At 41.6% G+C, this 26,715-nt stretch overlaps 1 protein-coding gene across 1 annotated transcript in view; it reads left to right on the top strand.

Annotated features, from left to right (window-relative positions):
• Positions 1–26,715, top strand: part of si:dkeyp-14d3.1 (transmembrane protein 132C) — a 123,264-nt gene that overhangs the window by 35,150 nt on the left and 61,399 nt on the right. Inside the window, exon 3 of the mRNA XM_052068003.1 lies at positions 14,665–14,811. Within this exon, the coding sequence (XP_051923963.1) occupies positions 14,665–14,811 (147 nt within the window). The remainder of the gene's footprint in view (positions 1–14,664; positions 14,812–26,715) is intronic.

The raw sequence follows: 26,715 nt of genomic DNA, 5'->3' as shown, positions 1-26,715 counted from the left end.
TACATAAAATATCTGCTCAGCTCTCGAGCTATCTAGAAGCAATAATTGAAATCGACTTCTCATGACTTCTACAGTGGCGCATGCCTCCCTCTCTCAGATTTACTGGCCTGCGCTCACCTGAAAAATGACCAACCCCAGGTCTGACCCATCTCTGTGGCAGAGTTAACACGCTACAAGATGTGGGAGTATTTATGCCTGAGTGCTCGTGTTCCATCTCTGAAATTAGACGACAAATTTGCTCAACATGTTTCGCCAATGACATACACATGTATACACATCTTTATAACATGCAGGTGATAAAAAAATCTGTCTTTTGTATAAAAAGCATAGTTATTGTCATCGTCAGACATAAAGTCAACATACTATATTTGGTAAATTTACATACAGACGACATAGTCTGGCTATCCTTTCATATCCGCACAGAATGTGAACATCTGTCAGTCCTTTCACATCCACACACACAGTAAAGAAATACACTATATATTATAGAAGTCTTAAACTCTCTATGGCCACACCTTTATTGTATTCCAAACATGTTTTGCAGTCATCTATTCTCCTATACAAGTTCAGAAGCAGTTTTAGTTGCACAGGGTTAAACAATGCCAGTGTCATGGAATCTGCTTATTTTTTTCTTTACTCTGGGAGATTATTTGAACAAAGATGGATTTCTGGGGATATACTCATATACCATTCCCTTCATTTTGTCCATAAGCAGCAGATGGGCATGAGCGTGTCTCACAGTGTCCCTGCACATGGAGAGCAAGGGTTGGAGGTGTGCATGCTTAATTCTTGTGTTGTTCTAGCCCTGTCAGTAGCAGCATCCGTGATATGAAGCTTATCTTTACAAGAGGGAAACTTGTAAATGATGCACGTGGCTCTGGTAAAGAACCGTGTGCTCAGGAGACAGTAAGAACTTAATACCATGCTGAATATTAAGAGGTGTCCTGAAAGGAACCTATACTTTTTTTTAAGGTGACACAATACAGTTGTCAACAACAAAATAGTCATTGACTACAATCATATTGACCACTATGTTTTTTTTTTCTAGTCTAAGAAGACCTGATTTGTGTTGAAGTAATTTAGTGAAGTTATATTCCAGGAACATCCATATTTTATAAATGAAAAAAATATATACATTGAAAAATAAGGTCATTATAAAAAATTGTCTGGTCTCCTTTTACCATTCATAGGAATGTGTTTGAGTACAATTCACGTTTTTGTATTATTCTATAAAGTATTACCAGCCTAACTCCCACATTCCAAGTTTCTCTGGATTTTCCGTCTGGAAGTTGGGCTCGCCTGGACGGGGTATCTCAGGATCTGGTGGACATCCAACCACACCCGAACTGATATTGTTCTCCACCATGGAGATGAAATAAATACATGAAAAACAGGCGCTTTTATATACCTATTTATTTGGAAAAGCAATTGTCACAGCAGAAGGAAGCAATTTTCGTCCAAGACAACTTTGTCTTTGCTATGGGGTAGTGTGGCCTTGTCCAAACTACTTATCCTCACGAGGGTAGCAGGCATCCTGGAGCCTATCCCAGCTGTCTTGTGACAATAGGCTGGGCATTCCCTGAACTGGTTGCCAGACAAGCACAGGGCACACATAGATAAACAACCATTCACATGGAGGAAACCAGAGAAACCCCACACAGGCACGCAGATAACATCTAAACTACACACAGAACCCTAGACCTCTTTACTGTGAGGCGGGCGTTCTAACCAGTCACCCACCGTGCCACCCATAAATTTTAATATCCACTGTAAGTTTTATAATTCAAGGAAATGTGGGTATTGTTTTACTCCCCATGCCCCCAGCAATGTTAGTCTCAAGGGCTCTGTGTGCCAAAGAGACGAATTATAAAAATGACCAGTCCTGCTACAAATCAATCCATGGGATATGTGCTGCATTCAAATTGTTGTGATATTCACAACACAACATTTTCTACACAGTCCTATACTTCAAAAAGAAGGTAAATATGTGTAGGCGTGGGCTGATTACCGGTTTGATAGTTTATCACGGTTTGAAGAAGTCAAGTTGTTTTTTGTTGTTGTTTTGTTTGTTTGTTTATTGAACAGAAAACATATACACAGTAATAATTTCACAGAAAATAAGGTAGATAAAAAAGTAAAAAGAAATAAATCAATCTTCATTCAACACAGTTATTATGTTCAAGGGAGTAGGAAGAAGTAAAAAACGTATCTAGTCTTACCCCGTTATGTATTTATGTAACGGGTTTTCAATAACCGTTATAACTGTGTGTCACAAGTAATGAACGTTTTTCTTTTAGTTTTTGAGGGGACTTCTCAGAAAGGGCATGTACTGCTGCAATGTGATCGGCTGCTTGCAGAGATTAAGTTAGTCACCAAAAAAGATGCCTCTTTGAAGTGAGTGACAAGAGGCGAGAAGCTTATTTTTTTTCCTGCATGCATGCACGCACATGCGAACACACACACACACACACAAACTGGTCCAGAACGAACCAAATAATGTTTTAGGATCTCAGAATGGTAGACACCAGACAAAACTCCGAAACAAAAAACATTTATTCACACAAAAACACAAAGTAGAAACAGAAATTGCTGGTCAAAAATGACCAGGGAAAGAACAACAATAACCAAAGCGCTTGCAAAAGTCAAGGAAGAGATAAACCCGAGACTACCAAAACAAAATGCAAAGAATCCAATTCACACGACGCAAGAACAAATAACAAAACTAAGAATATACTTACGAATACATAAAACCCAGAGAACCAGTACAAATATGATGAGAGGTCTCGAAAAATAATCACTTGAGCAATAGCAAGGTCAACAATAATCTGACAAACCGCTGAAAGTTTGTCGGTCCTTAAATACATGGCTCCATAATGACAAAATTGGAAGCTGGTGTACACACTGCAGGATGGACTCCAGTCTGTCACCTGCTGGGGAAACAAAAACAGGAACATGACAAATAGCTGAAGGTGTTAGCTTCACTTGTTAACTGTACATACATGAGTTCTTCCATCTCCCATTCTCACAATCTTTTCATGAACATGAAAAACTTGGTCAAGCTGTTACCAAACCTATCGTGTGGAGTACAACACAATGTTGCATTTTGATTTGTATCTGACTATTCATTTTCTGTAGGAAACAATAAGCATTTCTTGCAATTTCCTCCGGGTACTCCGGTTTTCTTCCAAATTCCAAAAGCATGCACGATGGGTTAATTGGACACCCTAAAATGTCCATAGGTGTAATTTTTATATCGTGCATGTGTGCTCTGCGATACCACAATTGGGTGTGGATTGCACAAAGACATCTGGGATCCTTGTGAGGATAGCTGTTCAGATGATGACTCAATAGATGGAAGTAAAAAAAGAAAAAGTTTGAGACATGAACAACACAGCCTTCATCTCAGTTCCTTGAGTGAAGACCTCCTCTGGGTTTGCAACTCTTTAGTTCTCTTGGTTTTCTCAATACCGAAAACAGTTGAAAAGGAGAAAAACAACTGCAGCAGAGAAAACTCTTTTGCCAAAGGCGATATGCTTGAGCAGTTGCCTAGTCACAACTTGACGAATGTTCCTGTGTCTGCGCAGATGCGTGGTTAAGACATGCACCTTGTCGAATGTGTATTTGCCCACACGTGTGCATTTGCTGCGCCTTACCACTGTAAGTTTTTGAAAATGTTTACTGTTGCTGTCAGGTTAGTCCAAATTGACACTCAAGAAAAACCAAAAGGAGGAGACGGAGACTCGATTCTGGTACCAGGAGGGAACGAGGAGAAGCGTTCGGTTTCAGTTCTCCACACGTAACCCTAACGATCTCCCCCTTCACCTCCTCATTTATTGGGAAAAGCTACTACATAGGTGTGTCCAACCTAAAGGGTGGGGGCTGTTGAACACACACTGAACTTGTTTGACTATGTGTGTGTATGTGAGTGCAATTTACGTACATGTGTGCAAATAGACATAAACATCCCGTTGCAGCTGGTGTTGATGTCTCCATTCACGGTTCAGCCTTGCTCGCTGTTTAGTCTTAACAGTTATCTCTTCCCAGCCACGTCCTCGGAAAGGTGGTTGCGACCCTAACTTCTCACACAGTACAGCAAGCAAAAGTGAGCACATAATGAAGAACATATAATGATTATAGATGTGAGTAAATAATAAAGGATAAATCTTTATTGAAAGCATAAGCGTTCTTCATTGCTGGCAAAGCAAACTAATGATTGAAAGCATAAGCGTTCTTCTTTGCAAGCAAAATCAAACTATACTGACAGGCGGAAGCATTCTTCATTGCGAGCATAAAATGACGACACGAGAATCAACCGAATAATACGTGAATGTATGATTACTAAAAAATAATAAATCCAACAGTTGCGCTCAGAATGGAAGGCTTAGCATCGGCCTCTTTTCTGATCTGCAGATTAGCCTGCAGCTGACTGCCCACACCAATGCAGGATGAGCAAATACACACCTTCCAGCGCCCTTTATTAAATGATCACTTGAAATCAGCCTTTTTTTGGTCCACCAGAAATATCCTCTTTATGATGTAACACTTTTCTGGCTAAATGGCGTCTGAATTCGAGGGGGCGGGGTGTAATAGAAAGACTGATGTGAACATTTAGGATATATTGTGGTACCGTGATTTAAGAGTCCTCCCATGTATTATACAAGTTCCATTTGTGCTTAGTTGGTCTTTATTTTTTTTTTTAGTTCCCCGTCACTCATCATTCACCAGCAAAATGGGCGTCCATCAGTAACGGACTGATGGACCTTCCGTCAGTGCTGATGAAATGGCCTCCTCTGTGCAATACTGTCACACAGGGGAGTAAAATTGGCAAAATGTTACAATGGAATTATGAGTCCACTGTTTTCGGAGTTATTGACAAGGGGGAAGACGCTATTGGATTGTCTGCTCTTTTATGCATAGTTTAGTCGCGGCAACTGTACCTATGTTGGTGCAATTCAGGGGGACGCTGCGAATATACAGTAGTTACATAGAAATGCAATTTCATGTTTATTCTACAAAATACCCCACTTTTCACATTGTTCGTATCATCCATGCACTTTATATTTGTTCTATGGTGTCTGTTGCATGTTTAAGCGTGACCATTGTGTCCACATGAAATCGTTGTTAACATTCTTACGGTGTTGGTGCAGCTAGTAAAGGTATATAAAAATGCAGTCGATTCAAGTTTGTTGTGGTAGCATTTGGACAAATCAGCCAACCTCCCACACCCGGTCCGCAGAAGTTATAAACTTGCATGAACCTGTCCGTGGCAGAAAATGGGTTGAGGACTACTGCTGTACACATAGTGTACTGTAGCTTAACCCCCCCCCCCCCCCCCTAAAATCTGAAGAAACATTTGAAGTCACAGCACGGTACCTTGAAGTTTACAGCAGTCCCAGCAGGTTGTGTGAAGCAGAGCTGCGACTGAAGCAGGATCCTTCAATATTTATCAACTGGGCTACGCAGCTGGAACCCACGACCAGCGACCAACCAACCAAACGCCAGCGAGCGTGAGGGAGCCGGTAAACCCACTTGCCACGTTAGAAACACCCAGCAGCAAGCCTACTGGACACGTCACGAACTAGCATACAACCGGCTAGCAACGAGATCCGACAAAATGCCACCCAAACAGAAGCAAGACACAAAGCAGGAAGAGGATTCCATGGCCCTCACTCAAATAAATGAATTACTCCAGCAACAAAAAGTTTTTACGGCGCTCTTGCAACAACAACAGGAAAATTTCAAAGGATTTGTCAAGATGATAATAGACTCAACAAACTCACGACTTGACACTTTTACCAGGGAAGTCCAAGAAATAAAAACCAGCATCAACTTTACCCAAAAAGAGGTAGACGACATTAAAAAAATCTAATCTGTCAAACTGGCCATTCCAAAGACACGCAAACAGAATTCTACAAAGTATGTGACGGCATGCTTGTATTAACAGACAAGGTGGACTACTTGGAAGGACAGTCAAGAAGAAACAACTTAGTAATTGATGGAATTGAGGAAAAACCGGGAGAAACGTGGACTGAAACAGAGGAAAAAGTTCAAAAAATCTTGAAGGAGAAACTGCTGATACAGGGGCAAATTGAGGTGGAGAGAGCTCACCGCACAGGAAGACAAGACCCTGGAAGACCTCGACCAAGGCCAGTTGTGGTGAAATTTCTAAGATACAAGGACAGATCAAGGATCCTACAAAAAGCAAAATACTTAAAAAGCTCCAACATCTACATCAACGAAGACTTTACAGATGCCGTACGACAAAAAAGAAAAGAGCTCCTCCCAAAATTAAAAGCTGCCTACTTAAGACATAACAAACTTATTGTCCACCCCCGCACCAGTACTCCAACACAACAAGCTCGAGTTCAACACCATCGAGCAGCATACTGAGAATTATTCACCACCCGACAATAAAAACTCTGACCCTACTGAAGCAGGAAATTCACATAACAAAAAACATGGACTTCGAATCCTTTGATGACCCTTCCAACCCTTTGATGACTTCCAACCCTACTGACCACAAGACGTTTGACCCTGAGAACAACTTGGACCCGGACAATAACTTTTTCAAGACCAACCGACCACGAGGGAGCCAGCGACGACTGACCGTGAGGGAGCCAGTGATGACCGCGAGGAAGCCAGCGACGACTGCAGGGAAGCCAGTGACCGTGAGGAAGCCGGGAGACAACCAGCCTGCGACCACCGTGAGGAAGCCAACGACGACCGCAAGGGAGCCACAGACCTAATAGGAAACGAGCGACGACTGCAGGGGAGCCAGTGACCGCGAGGGAGCCGGGAGACAGCGAGCCTGAAGCAGCCGGGAGACAACCAGCCAGCGCGCGTGAGAGAGCCGGGAGGCAGCCAGCCGGCGAGCGTGAGGGAGTCAGTGACGACCGCAAGGGAGCCAGCGACCACGAGGGACCCAGTGATGACGGCGAGAGAGCGAGCGACGACAGCGAGGGAACCAACGACGGCCGTGAGGGAGCCATCGACGACCGCGTGGGAGCGGGAAATTCACATCCCAAAAACATGAACTTCCAACCCTTTGAAGATATTGACTATAAGCCATTCGATCCCGAGAACAAACAGACCACCTCAATGGCAGTTATGGAGTTTGTGGAAGCAATAGCCACTAATATAGACAACAAAGAATTTACTGTTGGGGTTTTCCTAGATCTAAAAAAAAAAGCTTTTGACACAATAGATCACAGTATATTACTGAAAAAACTAGAAAGATATGGAATTAGAGGTGTAGCTTACAAATGGATAAAAAGTTATTTAGAAAACAGATAGTACGTGCAACTCAACAATAAAAAAACGAATCAACTGAAAATCACTCACGGAGTTCCTCAGGGGTCAGTGCTTGGTCCAAAACTATTCATCTTATATATAAATGATATCTGCAAGGTCTCAAAACTATTTAAATGTGTCCTATTTGCTGATGATACAACTTTCTACTGTTCTGGAATAAATCTGAAACAGCTTCTGACAACCGTAGAAAACGAATTCAACAAATTAAAAAACTGGTTCGACAGAAATAAATTGTCACTTAACCTGAAAAAATCGAAGTTAATTGTTTTTGGCACAAGACCAATCAAACACCAAGCTAAAATTATGGTAAACTCAATTGAAATAGAAAGAGCGTATGAAACCAAGTTTCTCGGATTAGTAATAGACTCAAAACTATGTTGGAAACCACATATCGATAACGTAAAAAGAAAAATAGCCAAGACCGTAGGGATCCTCTATGAAACCAAGGAAGTGCTAAATAAGAGATCTTTGTACACATTATACACTTCATTATTATTACCAGATATGACCTACTGTGTGGAAATATGGGGAAATGCCTGCAAAACAAACACATTCCCTGTTCTCAAACTACAAAAAAAAGCAATTCGAATTATTAATAGATCAAAATATACGGAACCCACAAATCCACTATTAATCAAATTAAATACGATGAAATTTATGACCTGGTTGACTTTAAAATCGCCCAATTAATGTACAAAGCACACAATAACCTGATCTGCCAAAACATTCAGAAATTCGAGAAAGCAACTATGAATTAAGAGGTACCAACTTATTCAAAAAACTCAAATCAAGAACAAACATCAAGCAAAGAAGTGTATCTAGCAAAGGTGTTAATCTGCGGAATAATCTCGAAACGGACCTAAAAATGAGTAAATCGCTTGTCTGAGTTCAAAAACAAATTCAAAAAAAAAGTACAAACAACCTACATCAATCAGAGTTAAAATGATAAATTCTAAACATTAAATAAAATGATAAATCAGAACTAAGTTGATAAATAGAGAAAGGTATTGAAATATCCATTATGAATACAAGAGAAAATTGACACAAGAGTGCCAGGGTGAGGATGTATATAATCCCGATACAAACCAAAAGTTGTAAAAATATCACGGTTAAGGGTAAAGTATGAGCCTTAATGGAGACTTCTTACGTTTTCTTTTCTGATTGATATAAAAAATGATTTAGTAGATATAAACACATAACGGGGTAGGACTAGATACGTTTTTTACTTCATCCTACTCCCTTGAACATAATAACTGTGTTGAATGAAGACTGATTTCTTTCTTTTTACTTTTTTATCTACCTTATTTTCTGTCAAATTATTACTGTATATGTTTTATGTTCAATAAACAAACAAAAACAAAAAAACAAAAAAAAAACAATGCAATTTAAAAATGTTACATTTTATAGTTTGTCAGGTCAAAAATTTGTAGAGAGAAAATGGTCACTGATCCCTTAATGCACGTGAGGTGGTGGTGCTCGGTTGAGTTACATGGGATGCAGGCCATTGAGCTGACTATTGTGCTACCCTGTTTGTGAAATACCCTTCTGTCTTGTGTTGTTCTGGATTTCCTCTGTATATTTTTTTAACCGTCTCTCTGACAGTCTCATGGTTCAGTCTCATATATCAAGACTATTAAGTAAACCTTTCCAAGTGTACAATCAGCTCTAAGCAAGGATGGCTATTGAAACAGTTCAGAGAGAGTTGAAGGTGTCAGAGAGATAGAAGTATGAAAAGTATGTGTTTCAACAGTTTTTCGTTTTCTTGCATTGGTTCGCAATGAAAATCCTTGACATTAGATTCAAGAGTGAACTGCGCCATGCTCTCTGATTGCCCTTTGGTAGCCTGATTTACTCTCTTTGTTCAACTCAGTGTGGCTCTGACTTTCAGCAGTGCTGATGAAGCCCTGTCAGGTTTACCCATGATTGCTGACACTTTCGCAGAGGTGGATCGAGTGTAACTTTAAACTGTCAACTGAACGCTCTTACCTTTTTAACATCTCTTCCCTCTTTACCCTCTGTGGGCTGTTGCCTCTTTTCCCGTCCCCTTGGGCTGTATGATGCTTGGCATCTAGAAGGCTTTGAATGTGACTCCTCGGCTTCAGAAAAAGTCGATATTCAGTCTGAAGAGAACAGGTACATTGGCTGAAAGTATCTTGGGATTCCACTTACCGGTACTTTTCTTTTTTTTTTTTCGTGACGACAGTACTCTGACTTTTCTTCTCGACCGTATGGTTAACCGGGATGTTGCAAATGAGCGGCACCTCGTCCATGTTGATGATGTAATAAAGGATTAAAATCTCAAAGAAAGCATCTTTATTTAATGTAACGTAGAACATTACACTTTTTACTGCAGTCGTAGTGGAAGATGGCCAGGTTTTTCTTGTAATCCGCCGAATTCGCGGTCGTCCTTAGCCGGGTGAATAGATGGCGCACTTTCATAAAACAAAAGCACCAAGCACCATGGATAAATTGATCTTGAATTCTCTTGCAGCTGCTCAATAGCCTTGGTCCTCTAGGTAACTGATTGCTTGCAGTTTAAACTGTGCTTCTTAAGCGTGTCTCTTCATCGGTGCAATTTTCGAGTTATTTTTTTTCCACGAAACACGTTCCGGCACTATTTACACCTACTGGGGGCGTGCCTTTAAGATTAAGATATCCTTTATTAATTTATTATTATTATTATTTTCTTTCAAGATGCTACTCGGGAGTAGGCAGCCTTCGGCAAGTGCTCTTCAAGAGCCTTGCTTTTTTGTTGTTTTTGTCTTTTGTTTTGTCGCATGTTGTTTGTTGTTTCATCATGTGGACCTGGTATGGACTGTTTTCAGCGTTTTTTGGCCACGACATTCGTCAAAGGAGAAGTATCTGTGCTTGGTGGTTGCGCCTTCTCGGCAGCACGCTTGTACCAACACAGATTTTGATTGGGAGGAATGTCGGCGCCATTGACTGTCGGTGCTGGACAGACCTGGGGCGCTTGTGTTTTTTGCGCCTGTAATGGGCAACATTTTTCACAACCCCGTTTTGTTCAGTGGAGAAGTCGGCGCTGAGGAGAGAGGAGCGTTGGCGCAGAGCGCCGATGCGTATTTGGAACCGAGAGTCACCGCTTGGAATTGAAATGGATTTCCATGGGACAGGAGAAGTGAACCAATCTCTTTTCAATCTCTTTTTTCGTAAATGGATGCTACAGCTACTTGTTGACTTTGAAACTTAGCTTGTAGCCAACGTGTGCACATTTTGAGCATGATGTCTCTGATCCACTGGTTAAAGGACACTTTGATTCTCTCCTCTTTCATCTCAAACTGCTTCAAACAACAACACGTGTGACGGAAAAGTGGTTAGGACTGCACGACTGTCTGTGTTTTATGTTATGTGTTGTGTTTATTTATTTGACTTTATGTTAACTGTTTTGTTAAGTGCTTTGTTACAGCTGCCACTGTGTGAAAGCGCTATATAAATCAGCATGTGTTGTATTGTGTTGTATTTATTTGTCCCGCAATGGGGAAATTTACAGTCAGAGTTCAGAAAGGAAAACACAGAGTAGGGAGAGGGGAAAAAAACCCACGCTCGAACTATCCTCTTCTGAGGATCATTTAAGTCCAGGATAAAAAAAGACCCAAACACATAAATAAGCATATGACAGTTACAACAAGTCACAAGACATAACATGTCATGAGAGGGCGGATGGTTGGGAAGGGGAAGGGGCAGGGGAAGGGGGGCGGGGGGGAGACCGCGACACTGACCAGCTGCACGGTCACCGATGCGCTCTGCAGATAATACTACGTCACGGGAGAAAATAATCAGAGTGATGAAGACGGTGATAAAATAAGATAAGATATCCTTTATTCGTCCCACACTGGGGAAATTTACAGCCTCCAGCAGCAAGAATGTATGTAGAAAGAAGAAAGGAGAAAGAGAAAAAAAAACAACAAACATCTTTCAATTAAATACAATATGAACACAAATGGATAAATCGCAGTACTATTTACGATTTTCCTTCACATCATTTAATTATTATTATTATTAGTCATTCAGTCATCTTCCGAGCCGCTTGATCCTCACTAGGGTCGCGGGGGGTGCTGGAGCCTATCCCAGCTGTCTTCGGGCAGTAGGCGGGGGACACCCTGAATCGGTTGCCAGCCAATCGCAGGGCACATAGAAACGAACAACCATTCGCACTCACACTTACACCGAGGGACAAGTTAGAGTGTTCAATCAGCCTGCCACGCATGTTTTTGGAATGTGGGAGGAAACCGGAGCACCCGGAGAAAACCCACGCAGGCCCGGGGAGAACATGCAAACTCCACACAGGGAGGCCGGAGCTGGAATCGAACCCGGTACCTCTGCGCTGTGAAGCCGACGTGCTAACCACTGGACTACCGGGCCGCCCTATTATTATTATGATTGTTATTTTTTATTCATCAGCCTGACAGCAGTCGGTAGGAACGAGCGTCGGTATCTCTCCTTCTTGCAGCGCGGGTGTAACAGTCTCTGGCTGAAGGAGCTACTAAGTGCTGTCAGGGCGGGCTGGAGGGGGTGGGAGGGACTGGCCATCATAGCTTTTAGCTTAGTTAGCATCCTTCTGTTGCCCACCTCCTCCAGAGTGTCAAGGGAGCAACCCAGGACAGAACTGGCCTTCCTGACCAGTCGCTCCAGTCTCTTTCTGTCCCGGGCTGAGATGCTGCCTGACCAGCAGACAATTCCATAATGGATGGCCGAAGCCACCACCGAGTTATAGAACATCTTAAGGAGTGACCCCTGAACCCCAAAAGACCTCAGTTTTCTGAGTAGGAAGAGTCGGCTCTGTCCTTTCCTAATAAGGGTGTCCGTGTTTGTAGACCAGTCCAGTTTGTCGTTCAGAAGAACACCAAGGTACTTGTAGGAGGTCACCCTCTCTATGTCCATACTCTGGATGTTCATCGGTGCTGGTGAGGACTTTTTCCTGCAGAAATCCACAACCAACTCCTTAGTTTTCCTAGGGTTGATCTGGAGGAGATTCTGCTGGCACCAGTCCACAAAGTCCTTTGTCAGTCCCCTGTACTCCCGATCCTCCCCTTCTGTAATGAGGCCAACAATCGCAGAGTCATCGGAGAACTTCTGAAGGTGGCAGTTTGGAGTGTCGTGTCTGAAGTTCGAGGTGTAGAGGATGAACAGCTGCGGCGCTCCAGTGCTGCAGAGAAGCCGGTCCGACTCACAGCTCTGCAATCTCACGTACTGCGGCCGATTTGTGAGGTAGTCTATGATCCATGCTGTGAGATGGTGGTCCACTCCGGCGTTCTGCAGTTTGCCTCCCAGTGTCTGATTGTCCAGTTGTGTATGTGTATGCGTGTACAGGTCATAGCTTCTTCGTCGAGCTCTGTTCGTGAAGACAGTCCCGGCTTATCAGTCCATGGCCGAGAACGAGGGGGGTGATGGTGGGGGCCCTAGATTCCATGCATACTTCCATCCAGGGGAAAGAAAAATGTTGTTGTCGATCGTACGGAGTTGCTCCAAAACCGGTTGAGCTCAGTCACCACTTGAGTCTGAGTGTTGGACACTCGCGCCAAACCATCCAGAATGACCGGCAGCTTCTTCCCTTCCAATAAAGCCGCTTCCGTCGGTTGAATTTTGCGATAGAACAGAAAGCTGCCAACACCAAACAGCAGCATACCTGTTATCAAAAGGCAGATAATATAGACGTATTCCACATCCTCACTGCCAACACCAAACAGCAGCATACCTCTTATCAAAAGGCAGATAATATAGACGTATTCCACATCCTCAACTGACAGTATTGACGGGCACACCATTCTCCACTTTCTCCATGTATCAAGGGTGTATCCGGCAGCAAATGTCCCCGGAGGGCAAGCAGGCTCCCCACTGCCTGCTCTATTCGGCGAAAAAATTTTGTCGATTGCATCGAGAGACCAGCCAACTAATTCCATGTTTAGTTCTTCGGATTAAAATACGGTAGGAGACTAGGAAAAGTTAGACAAAGACAGCATAAAGACTAAGTGGCGAGCAAGGAGAGGGTGGGGGGAGGGCAGGAGCTGAGCAAAAAGCGTCCGCCTTCGTCGAGAGCCAAGCAGCGTCCTCTTTCACGCCCACCCTTTCCACTTTAACGTCTGCATGCTGTCCTCAGTTATGTCCACCTTTCCTCTATATAAGCAATGTGTTGGCGCAATATCAGCCAATTCACATATTTTGGAACTCGGTACATGCACAAGATGAGCCGCATTATTCGATGCCCCGTCCATTTTGGAGGGAATGTAAGACTTTGATGTGCGTCTTATCGTCATGAAAATACGGAAAAAGCTTATGTGCATTTGATGGGCTATAATTTGCGACATCGCCATATTGTGCAACTGCAATTTATATATCTACAAAACCGAGACTTGCCCACTTATGAAATCTTATAGCAGAAACCTGCACGATACAAATGCGCAGATAATTTGATCTGGCTCCAATCCCGCCTCAAATGATTTGGTGCCTGATGTAATGGAGAAACAACAGAAGCCAGTCCGAGCGAGGATGCGGTGGAGCAGCGCTCGGCCGTTCAGGAACCTGTAAAGTAAAAGTGCCCTTAGGCCGCTGGCCTCATGTGGCCCCGAATCCTCAAATCTAGCCAAAAACTTTTTGTCCCTAACTCATAAACAATATACCAGGCTTCCTACAGGCTTCTTCAAGTTGAATGTACGACTATTTAAGACTACAGAAAAAAATCGATACCAATTTAACAGCCATATTGGGAAATGTGTATGCGTGCGTGTGTGTGTGTGCGTGTGTGTATGCATCATATATATATATATATATATATACGGGTATATATTTTGGGAGAGAGAGAGAGAGAGTAATCAGTATTCACACACCTAAGCTATGGTACAGTTAGAATAATGAAACTAACCTGCCTGTGAGGAGGAAACACATGCAACTACAGTTACCTCCTCAGGAATTTTCCTTGTCAAGAAAATAGATTTTATAATTGTCTTGCTCATACATAAATCATTTCTGAATGTTAAATAATGTGAAAGGCAAAATAATGGGGAATAAAGGCAAAATAATGGGGAATATTGCCAATTACTTCCACAGTTAATTTACTGTTTGGTCAAGAGCATCCTTATCAATAAAAGTGCATCATATGGTGGGTTATGAGGCTATTGAAACACATGTAAAAACATGCATCAAATAGGATGTTAAGACGCTTCAGAAGCCTCTGGGACAGCTTTTATAGGCAAACAACCATCTAGATAATGCATCGCTGGATAGAATCATTTGCTCTGTGCGCCTAGCACCTATGCCTGGATAAAAGATTCTGCTTTGATACAAGTAAACCAACATTATACTGTACAAAACAATAAAGATGTCATTCTTCCCCCACAGAGTGAAATTGAGAGAAGGAGTGATGTTCCTCGGGGCACGTCCCAGTAATCCCACACAGTGGATGGTAAACCAGGATGCGAGGAGTGAAGGACACCGAGTTGTGACCATCCGTTGCCACAGGAAGGAGTCCAGCTTCGATCTGGAGAGGTTTGCACAAAAAAATTACTTGACACACAAATGTTGGGATTGTTTATAATCAGCTCAAATGCAATACATTTATATTTTCTGTCTTCTCATTCTTGTTGGCTTTCATTAATTTAGGCCTCTTGGTCACAGTGCAACAGTGTTCTACAGTCTCATCTGGAAAAAATATAGACCATAAAAGATTTCCTTATAATATTACAGTAAAAGTGCGATAGTAATAGTCGTATTACATTGCTTACTATTACTTCTTTCCTTGTTTGTCATTTAGTTTTGGTTTTATTATATATATATATATATATATATATATATATATATATATATATATATATATAGCTTAAAGACATTCAAGACTTTAAGGCGTCTTTATCATGTAAAATCAACTTTATTCAGCTTTTTAGCCATATTAAAATAGTAATTCCTTGCCAAAATCACCCAGAAAGTTGTGTTTTCCCCGTTTACCCATCTCTGAGCATTCCTGCTACTCCTGTTCTGTAAGCAACAGCACGCCCAATTCAAGAAATCGATTGGGTCCTCGATCTTATACGTAAAAGACAGATCGAGGAACAACCCTCGTACCACCTCTGCACACTAAATACATACCCGCTTTCTCGATCAGCCAGAAGAACGCCCCGACGAGCGAGGCTTGAAATCCACTGGACCTCCTCAGCTCTGAAATGTTTCCACCTCGGTGCACTCACCTGTACATGCATATCCGATGAAGGAATGCTCCGAGCAGCTTCCCCTCCCCAGCTGGAACTCCGCTTTTTCAATTTTTTTTCTACGTAAACGCACGCCGAGTAGACAGCAGAATAGCAGGATGTCCGAAAAGCATATCTTGGAAATGGGTGCTATGAGCGTTACCGGCCTCCCTGGCGACAGACTATTCAGCCGTTGTTTGTATGTGATCGTCATTTCTGTGAGGAATGTCTGATGAACCTTGGCCAGTACAAAATTGGATTGGCTGGGAGATTGAACCTTAAAACTGGTGCAATTACCACCATTAAAGAGCTGTAAATAGATTAGCTAAATTATGATATAATATGATAACACATATATTAATGCACTAACTTTAGCTCTGTTCTCAAGCATGATGTGTCAGACGTATTTAGTTGTATAAAAAAAATCTAAACTTACCTGTTACCCACATCACCATGTGCATGGATGAGTAGTACATCAATTCTGCGGAAAAATTTCCACTTGACTCTGGATCCAACAATATGTTCTTCCATCATTATTACTATTTACTGTGTCAGGGTGTGCACGGCGGACGGTTTTATGGCGAATTCATGACAGGGACGTACGTGGCAGCGACATGGTTAGAGCCGGGTTTTAGTCAGCCATGCGTCTTACTTCCGGGTTAGCCTCACAAGAAATGAGGTCGCTATTGTGTCAAATCTAATATATAATCATCTATATATTTTCCCATAGTTACAGGGTATCTGTGGAAAGCTTTAAATCGCATGATGAAGGCCCAATAAAATAATATTTATATACCGCCATTCGACCAAAGTCAGCTGGTATATCAGGATAAGGGGTGAAGAGAATGGATGGGTGTACCTACAGTAAATATCCACACAATGATTGATGGGTGCAATTCGAGGCAAGATGCAAGTCCCCTCACATCCACACAGCTGACTTTGCAATGTCTATTACATTCTTTTTATCCTGTCATTTTCAACTTAATTTTGATGAGGTTGGGTTTTTTTTTTACACAATCTGGACAGAAATACAGAATGTCTAATCAATGACTGACCACTAATTTGCATAAAAGACTGTTATGACTCGTTGCTGTCTTCCTGACATGCGTTAACAGGACTGACGACAAGGGTGGTCTACGAACACGGTGGATCAACAAATATAGGTCACTTCAACCCCTATTTCTTGTCCCTGACTCACTTGTAGATGAGACAGGCTTGACCCCACAATATATCCTATTGGTCCATCTGTTGCAATCAGCGTTTTCATAGGGCTAGTGAAATTTTGTGTACCACCTCCACGCGAGGCGTCTTTATTTGTCTGAGGAACAGCAGGCTAGTCATCTTTATGGATAAGAAGCACATTTGATGAGGGGTTAGAGAGCCCCGTCCACTGTTACACTTGTAAAAGATTAAATTGACGTCATGTGAAAACCAAATCCTTTACATGTTGTATATGTCATCAAAGTTGCGCTGATGTGGTGAGTTATTCAAGTTCACTGTGCAGGGGATGACATTTAATTGTGTAGGTCTCCTGAGGTGATTAAACATCCTGTGTGATGTGATTAGACATGCTGTATTGACCACAAATGATTAGAAAGCCATAGCAAATGACACCGACCAATATGCCACTGAATGATCCAGGCCTGGAACAAATTAGAAAGAAAAATAAAATTATGTAGACATGATATCTATTCATTTACAACAAAGTGCAGCTTGAAGTGAGAGTGTTACTCAGCTTTGTCCCCATCACAAACCTCAATTTATTGTCCTGGACTGTTAATCGAGCGCACATTTCTTAACTGAAAAGTTTTCCGATTTTAAATTGAAGGTTCAATGGCTTCCATTTTTGATACAAGGGCTGGCTGTATTTGGGAGGAGCTTGGCCAACAAACACACGACTCTTTGTTGTCAGATGTGATTGAATTCTCATTGACATAAATATCAACATGTTTTCACCTAAAGTGTCACACCCTCTCTATGTTATGCTAAATTTGTCACTTGGCTGTGATTTGTGCTCAGTTCTCGGCCTCTATCCCATGTGGGAGTAATATAGCATGCCTGTGCGTGATCGCAGATTATTGAGTGGAGCTACAGCATTTTGAAGCACACAACAAAACGCCGTCAACAAACTGCAGAAGTGAGCAGCACCACTTGGCGCTCAGCAATTTTTAATCATTCTTAAGTTTGTCGAGCTTATGCTCGATGGTTAGAGTTTGGACCTCACCCACTCTGACCCACTGTCCACGAATATGCCTCATTGTGTCCTGCCATTATTTTTTAGTGATTGTGAAGAAGTCTTATTCCAACAATTCAAGCCATTTACGGTGGACTACTCTTTAATCCCTACAGCTGTCAAAGAGAAGACCAAACCTGTCTGGTGATGGCTTTGCAAAGCACAATGCTTCATGCTCAATGCGTCTTTTCCTACTTGAGCCCGATCTTTACAATGAAGCTCTCTTTGGAAGGGGATTAGACACGGCTATCTCATCCGTCGAGCTGTCAGCCCGCCACCTTTATTCCAATAGCTCCCTCCTTAAGGATGAAAGGATGACTGGCTGAGTGGAGGTAGTCTATTGTAGGTCAAACAAACATGGCTATTTTATTGTGTGTCTTAACAAAGCGGTGACCGTGCGTATCCATCAACCAATATCTCTGTGGCTTGTGTAACATTATGTACCACTGCAGTAAAATACAATGACAACTCGTAGAGAGATGTAATGCTTTGACCAATTCATCTTTGTGTTTCTATTGTCCTAATTTGTGAAAGATATGAAAATAACCAATCAGCACAGTATTAATTTCTTCCACTTGCTGTTGGGCAGTCAGCTGCAATCTTATACTATTTCAAAGTTGGACCCAGACAGTGTAGTCTCTTAAAGAACATAAAAGTGGCTTTTAAAATCCAGCTCAGAAAGAGATTCTAAATTGTTTGTGTGTTTGGTTTCACACTCCCCGCAGCGAAAGCACAAGCCCATTTACCATCCTAAACCGCACCATGGCGAACTGGGCTGAGTTAAAATATGGTGAAAAGTAAACGAAACAGGCAGCACAGTGAGGACTCCGAAGGGCAATAATAAAAAAAACAATAATAATTAATAATCAATATGTTCTGATGTCAATCTAAACTGAGCATTATTACAAAGTTATTATTTCAAATACCGGTAATGTTTCTTAGTTGATGGTTTGTTATTTCATTAGCTGGCTTATTAGCAGGGGTGGCACACAACAAGCAACCATCACCTTTTGATAAGGATCTGTATGTCTTCTGTTGAGAATGTGTTTTACAGTATATAGTATTATGGTACAGAAAATGGTTTCTCTAGTGACAATGCATTTTTCTGATTTGTTTACTGTGTTGGCTGGTTGGTCAGTTAGATGACATAAAAAAGAAACATTTCCACAAAACATTGTAGAGGGTTGACATATTTGAATGTACTGTGCAAAGAAATGGCGGCCCGGTGTTCCAGTGGTTAGCGCATCGACCTCACAGTGAAGAGGTACCATGTTCAGTCCCAGCTCCGGCCTCCCTGTGGGGAGTTTGCATGCTCTTCCCGGGCCTGCGTGGGTTTTCTCCGAGTACTCCGGTTTCCTCCCACATTCCAAAAACATGCATAGCAAGCTGATTGAACACTCGAAATTGTCCCTAGGTGTGAGTGTGAGCGCGGATGGTTGTTTGTCTCTGTGTGCCCTGCGATTGGTTGGCAACCGGTTCAGGGTGTCCCCAGCCTACTGCCCGAAGAGAGCTGGGATAGGCTCCAGCACCCTCCGCGACCCTTGTGAGGATAAAGCGGATTGGAAAATGAATGAAACATGCGAATAAATGTATGTTTACTCTTTACAACAGGGGATGTTTTCCAGCTCTCCCAGGAGCAACACACCTGATTCAAATACTCATGATCGTTCTAATGCTGCTTCAGAGCTGCTGATGAGCTGATCACCTGAATCAGGTGTGTTGCGGCCAGGAGAGCTGGAAAGCAGGCAGGACAGTGGCCCTACATGCCCGGAGCTGGACATGCCTGCTTTGCAGGCTTTAGCACAGTTGCATTATGGCTTTCATGAAACCCAGCATTTGGAACTATGTTTAAAAAAGCTTTCTCTGTCATATGGGGAACCCACTTGCACGTTTCGGCCACCAACGGTGCAGTACTCAAGCGAAACAGTATTCCATGTGGAGCATATCATGGATTGTTTGGCCTCTAAATTGCTATTTGACCTCGAAAGACAATGTCCGCTTACTTGTGCTTAACTTACACATCAAACAGCACGCCTCCGAGTGGGCAACTATTAGTGACTGAACTAATGACACCAACAAGCATATAATATGTCCCATCAGTAATGGTTCATTTATTGTCTGACACAGACATGCACACACATCCAAGCGCATATTGAGAATATTTAAACGCTCTGAAAAGCCAAAATGATGTTGAATAATTGCTTAAGGGCAGCGAACAAGACCTTGTGTGTGTAGGTCACCCCTACCCTCCATACACCTACAACACTCCCCCTGCCCCTCACCATCACCACCACCACCATCATACACACATACACACACTCAGACTGATACTCGGATCATCTGTAGTGTGAACCTGCAAATGTGTGGGTGTTTTGTATGTTTGTCTGTGAGCAGAGGCATGCTTCTGGGAATATGTTTCTGTGTATATTGGGGGAAGTGCACTTTTTATATTGTATTTTTCATGTTTTAATTGCACAGGTCTGTGAGTTGTACTTTTATGTATGGAAATTGCTATATAAATAAAGTTTGATTGATGGGCACGTTGGTCTCGTGGTTAGCGCTTAAACCTCACAGAGTCCAGTGCAGAGGTCCTGGGTTCGATACCCACATATTATTCAGGGCATGTAAAATTGAATTAAGTAAACACAAAGAGGATGAAAAGAAAAATGAAGTGATCATGGGAAATGGGATTGTGTTACATGAGAAAAGGAGTGATTTTTCTTTGTTCCAGTCCTTTCAGGCATCAGAAAGGTTTATTGCACATTATTGACTGACATTTGTGTTTTGATCAACTACATACAATATGTACTGTATGTTAGCAAAAAATAATCACTCACTTCACTGGACCGTGCTTGCGACGTGTTCATTTTTTTTTTTTACCCAAGTTGCAACACATCACTTTAAGCTTTGTAACAAAACATTGCATTTAGTTAAACCGCAGAAGAGCGAACTGCTGTACTGTATATACTATACCATAGTGTATGATGCTATGATAACATAAACCCCAAATTATATGATCCATCCATTACATATTATCATCAAAAAACATGCCCGTGATGTGGAAATGGAAAGCAACTGTACAATGCTGAATGGGGGCGGGGGGGGGGGGGGGTGATTTAGCGACATGTAATCACACATATTCAAATCACACAAGGGGAAGGCGTTATTTGTTACTAGTCATTCTACAATATAGAGCCATATAAAATATGTGATGTGTATTATGGGATTAGTTTTTGCGAAGAGATTGTGGCCTCTTTTCTCTGAAAAAAATCTGATTCCCCATGATGAGTCTATAATAGATCACAACATCGAAATAGGTCCTTATGACAAGGGACAAACTTCCTATTTGTAGTGCTCATATTATTGGCTAGAGTGCACTCTCGGAGATTGAAAAGTTCACTTTGTCATCATTAAAGGCTGGCCCATTGGAAACAAAGGCAGTCCTGCTTCCTCAGCATGTTGTAAGCCATAAGTGGAGCCTCAGTAGATGCGCCATGTCTGGGTCTTAGTAGTTCATTAATATTGCCAAGGTGCAGATGGATTTCCTTGATGAGTCACCACTTCATTAATCGTCCATACCAGAGGAAGTCTCTGGACGGCAGTTTGCTCATGACAGAAGAAAGAGCTGTCCATTTCCGAGGAGGTGTGATTCTATTTATTTATTTTTTTTGTCTTGCATCACGGCCTATTTTCGCTGCCTTACTTGTCCTGGCAAACAGAGGCAACCATGGAACCAATTCAAAAGTGTCCTAATCGAAAATGCATTACTCTTACTCGGAAGCAAATGTTTAAATCACATTCATATGAAATAACAATTGAGCTCGACCAGGACCTGACTGTTTGTCTTCATCTCTGGTCTCAAATCTAAAAAGATGAAGAAAACATTTTCTTCAAAAGATGTGATGCAGCAAATAGATTCAGAACATTCATGCAGGCTTGTATCAATCTTTCTGGGAAATGGAATGTCTTTGCGCAAGCAAAAGTGAGGATTTATTTATTTGTTTATTTATTTTTAGAATGCATTTTTCAGGCCTTAGTGCTCAATTCTGGTTTGCTTCTTACACCAGGTGTCTTCTTTTTGGAAGGTGTCATGAGTTTTTTGGAGTGAACCACATAGGATATTGCTGTGTTTTCATTCTCTCAGCATGAGAAGTAACCTGCATGATATTTCAGGCAAAATACAAGTAGACAACTAAAGTATGAAAGAGCTGTCAGTTAATTTGGAGTAGAGTGACAAATAGGTTAAACAGCCAGGTAATCTTGACTTTACTCCAGTGAATGACATTTTAGTAGTCTATCCACCTGTGGTTCTTGCTTTTTGTGTTGAATCCGTCATTTGCGTACTGTAGACTATGGTGTAATGCGTGATAAAAAAGACTGATGGCAAATATGAGCCTAACATTAAACAAGGACCACTCTTCATAAAACACGATCCCCTTTGGAGTACACTGTCGGGATAGATATTTCACCTATTTGCTTTCAGTATCGTACATTTTCAAACATATACATCCGTCTGCTGCGTTGTATTATCAAACTCATGTCATAATTTTAAGAATGATTTTGCAATCAGACCTTCTTGGTGTTGGCTGAGATTTGTCACATTATTCTTGGAATGATATTTGAGGCCACAGGTTAAAGCTTGATGAAAAACCAGCATGCAAATTGCATTTTAGAATCTCCATGTCTTGGGTTCTTTCATCTAAGCCAAAGCCGAGGTTATAAGATTTAATGGTACAATCCCTCCAATAATCAGCACAGTGTCTTGGTTGGTGTCTTGAGTGAGAGATGGGTAAAATGTCATTGGAGTAATCAGCTGGACATCCTCCTCCTGAGTGTTTTCTTGATTTAGACCCACAATACCTCCAGAGGGCTAAACAGCAGAGCCTGGCGCCCTCGGTGTGACCTCCTCTGTTGATCTCCCTCAGCAGTTAGCTTGCATCCTTGTTAAAGTCCTTTGGCTTGATCTGCAACCAGTTGCTGCTTCGCTCTACAGCCTCTGAAAGAGACTTCCCTTCTCAGCGGAAGGCCCGTCCGTCTTTTTACCCCCAACGTTTTCAGGACCCTCGCTTTGGTCGCCCACGACTTTGCTTGCTTTATAGCCTACTCGTATCATCGAATCCATTTCGTCACTGATGCCAGTCTGGTCGTGGCCTCAACATTTGTACACTGTAGTTTACAGTCACTTTGGTGCACTTGTGTTCCTCAATCATGCTGGGAACGGGCAGTTCCAGAACACTGCATCCCAGTTGAGTCATCGCAAGCCTTAATGTATGAATGGGGAAGCTGATTGTCCTCTTCACAAGAAGGCTGACCAGCTGAAGAATGGGCGACAGAACAAAAAGTGTTTGCTCGATCCATATACAGTATGTATATGATTTAATAAACAGTGCAACATGAATCATAAATGTGTTAAACATGGCTACTGGTACCACAAGCACTTATGACAAGGATTAATGGATTAATATTAATGTAACTTCATTCATTAAATGCATTGCACCACACAATGCATTCTGGGAACCAGAGACATGCAAATAGGTAGATATAACATATAAAGCAATGTTAAAACTCGTACGAGCAAAGTCTTGCCACTTTGATTGTTCATGAATCTCACAAAAACAATCAAACAACGGATATCTAGGATACATTTTTTTTGTATAGATAGCACGCACTTTGGTGTAAGTACCGGTAAGCTTTATGAAAATCGGTTGTGAAAGGAACAAGTTTAGACCTATTTTCAATTTGCATGCGTTGCCTTTGATGGTTGGCACTAATGTCTGTGAGCTGGGCTGCCACTTAGCATGGCCGTTGAAGCACTTGTGCATTTTCATTCGCGCTTGCTGATTACATAATAATAAAAAGTGGGTCAATGCACAAGCATTCGCCTTAGTATTTGTATCTCGCTTTGTCGCCGCTCAATCCAGGTAAAAGGCTTCGATCACCGCAGAGATTTGCAATGGGCGGGGGTCGCACTGCAGCCTGTTCTGGACATTCGCCTATGTTTTGTATTTGCTTTTTGGTTTATTTGACTTTTTTTTAACAGTTTAGCACACAACGCTACAATATTCGGTAGGCCATCTTTATTACTTCTTTGTGGGTTTTCTTGTTCTTCTGTCAAAGACATTCCTGTACATCATTGCGTGTGTGCCACCCTATGTTCAGACTGAGTCACCACAAATGAATTAAATGGGAACTCAAGAAGATGACAAACTTGTTTTGCCAACACTCTGGTTAAATGATAGGTACCGTTTTCCTAAATGTTACTTGGACCCCTGATGAATTCAATTTAATTCTTTGCACTTCCTTAAAAAGATGTTGCACAACCATATAGTTTGAGATTTCTATCTCTGGCACTGGATATTTGAGGCTTGGTAAAGCGCTTTGGATAACATGGTGTAAATAAATCTGTACAAGTGCAAAGCACACCTTTTACCATTCACCGTTCTGGTCGAATTTGATTTTTCATTTTTGGGACTCACTTTTTTTCTTTTTCTTTTTTTGCAATGTTCAAAAAAAATCATCAACTCAACAGAGAATTCACACTGTCCTGTTTTCTACTTCATAATGATGAGTCATTGTTTCCACTTTTCAGGTGCACTGCACACCAGAGATTTCTCTTTCACACGACATCGTATATTCACTCTGTCTCAGTCAATTTATCGTGGTGACAAGAAATATTGAATTGCTTGTTGTCGCTGTTCGTGCAGTGAATTTGGTCAGCGCCAAGTGCTAAATGCTTTTATTTGCAGCAAAAGTGAGCCAGATTGAGGTTTGCATGTGTCCCTAGGTTCATGTGTTTCAGATTTATTAAAGGTTTATGAGAGAATATCCTGCTCTCAGAAGTAGAGGTTAATCCTCGGGGAGATTAGATTACTGCTACCAGTGTTCGGAGAGCTGCTGTGCAAGTGATTATATTGTCATTTTTATACAGAAGTAAACATCCTCTCACAATAATGATAGCACTGTCGTAGAAGACATAGTAATATAATAAATAACTTAATATATTTTATTTATCGCGGAATACGGTACTTCATTCATCTCAGTAGTTCAGTGTAAAAAGTGAAACTCAAAGACTTCACTGTACAGAGGTCCAGGTTTCGAATCTCCGTATTGTGGTGTATGAACAGTGCCTCACTGTGGAGTACTACTCCCGTTGTATTTTGGTTTAACATTGATTAGCGTGACTTTTATTCCACAAAATATCCTTTCTGAGACGTGCTGACATTTTAATGAGAAGGGCTGTTGAGAAATGTTTTGAAATGTTATTCTGGGAACGAAGAAATGAAATCAAGCGGCTGATCCCCAAAGAATGAGACGCTGATAAACCGTGCGCATACAAATAGTCTGCACAATGAAGATTTAATCTTCCGCAAAGACAAAGAATGGCTCACCACAATCTTGACTGAAGCACGTGGCTTGGTGACTTCAACACGAAATCCTATTTCCTTCAATTCTTGCCATTCACAGTCTACTTCAGTCTACCAGATTTCAAACAGCAACAGCAACAGCAGCAGCAAAGAACACTCAGTGAAAAGCAGCGATGCCATACTTGATAGCCCTCTGGTTCAGCCTGCTGCTTGTTGAGCAACATTTAACAGCTTTGACATGTATTCAGAGCATGTGCACACCTCAGCGGGTCAAAAGAGGCGATGTGGAGCTGGAACCTGAGTGACTCAGTGCAGCAGGACCAGTGGACTCACGCCAGATGAGAAGCGACACTTCGAACATGTTCGCTTTTACAGTAAACATGCGGGCGTACAGTCTTATCGGTTGTCCTTGTGAAGATCACAACCAAAACATAGCCAAGAACTCATTAGGTGAACATTGATAATGACTCTACCCTCACTCTTTTCAGCATTAACAGTGATGCAGATTGAAGAGCAATATCATACAACAGCACAGAGAGAGTGGTGGCGAGGCTTGAATGTTTCTCATCTGCAAAATCAATGAGTTATCAATGGGAATCTTAATGAGGAGGCCATATACTGTACATACGATGGTTTTTAGTTAAAAATAAAATTGGTCAAGATAATGTAGTTACATGTGCTGTGAACTGTGATTGTACATAAAGTAAGACAACTCTCTACCTGTGGGTTGCCCGAATAGACATATGCCAAAAAGGCTTTTTCCACTTATTATTTGGGGGGAGGGAGGTGGGGCGTTCTGTTTTGTTGTTGCTCCGTGTTTTGATGACATTTTGTCTGAGCTAGTTAAATTATATTCTTCCAGTTAAATTTAAATTTGATACCAAATGCACAATTTGGATCAGATTTATTTAAAACTTGGTTTGACATTACAGCTTCTAATGTCATCTACGTATTACTATACAGTAGGTTTTCACCACCCAAAAGACAGGGAATCAGAATTTCCCCATGTTATTATAGAAGAAGATTCTTTTTCAACAGTGGAACTGTTGAAATCCTCCAATATTCCCATTATTTATAGTTAATGAACAAAAACAGCTCTAATGTGTTCTCATATGTTGTTTTATGTCTTTATAATAGTATGTCCTCACTTATTTCTATATTGCATTGTATTTATTTTTAACCAGACTGGTTAAAAAAAAGAGGCAAGTTTAACTTCACGACTATAAGATGGAAATAAAAGTCTCAAATTTTCTCCAACATAGATGGGGCGCCTAATAATGCACTGGCACACTCACCAGTAGGTGGTTATAATGTCGGTACGTGCATTGCATATACTGGACAACTTCGGATCCTGGAAAATGGCACGTATAAAGAGACACGCTTACGTAGCACCGTTCAAACTTCAAGCGATCAGTTATGCAGAGTAATATGGCAATCGAGCATCCCTAAGGCAATTTAAGATAAATAAATCCATGGCTAACAAGTGGAGGAACCAGGAGAACGAGTTTCGCCAAATCTAGAAGACAAGGCGTGAGTCAAGAGTTTCCGGGGAAACAAGGCGCGCTGGCCCGAGTTGGAAGACCAACTCGAACAATGGATTCACAGTCAATGA

The sequence above is a fragment of the Hippocampus zosterae genome, chromosome 6 (assembly GCF_025434085.1).
Source record: "Hippocampus zosterae strain Florida chromosome 6, ASM2543408v3, whole genome shotgun sequence".
NCBI classification, from domain to species: domain Eukaryota; kingdom Metazoa; phylum Chordata; class Actinopteri; order Syngnathiformes; family Syngnathidae; genus Hippocampus; species Hippocampus zosterae.
Note: the sequence above shows the minus strand (reverse complement) of the source record. Positions and strands in the feature narration are given on the sequence as shown.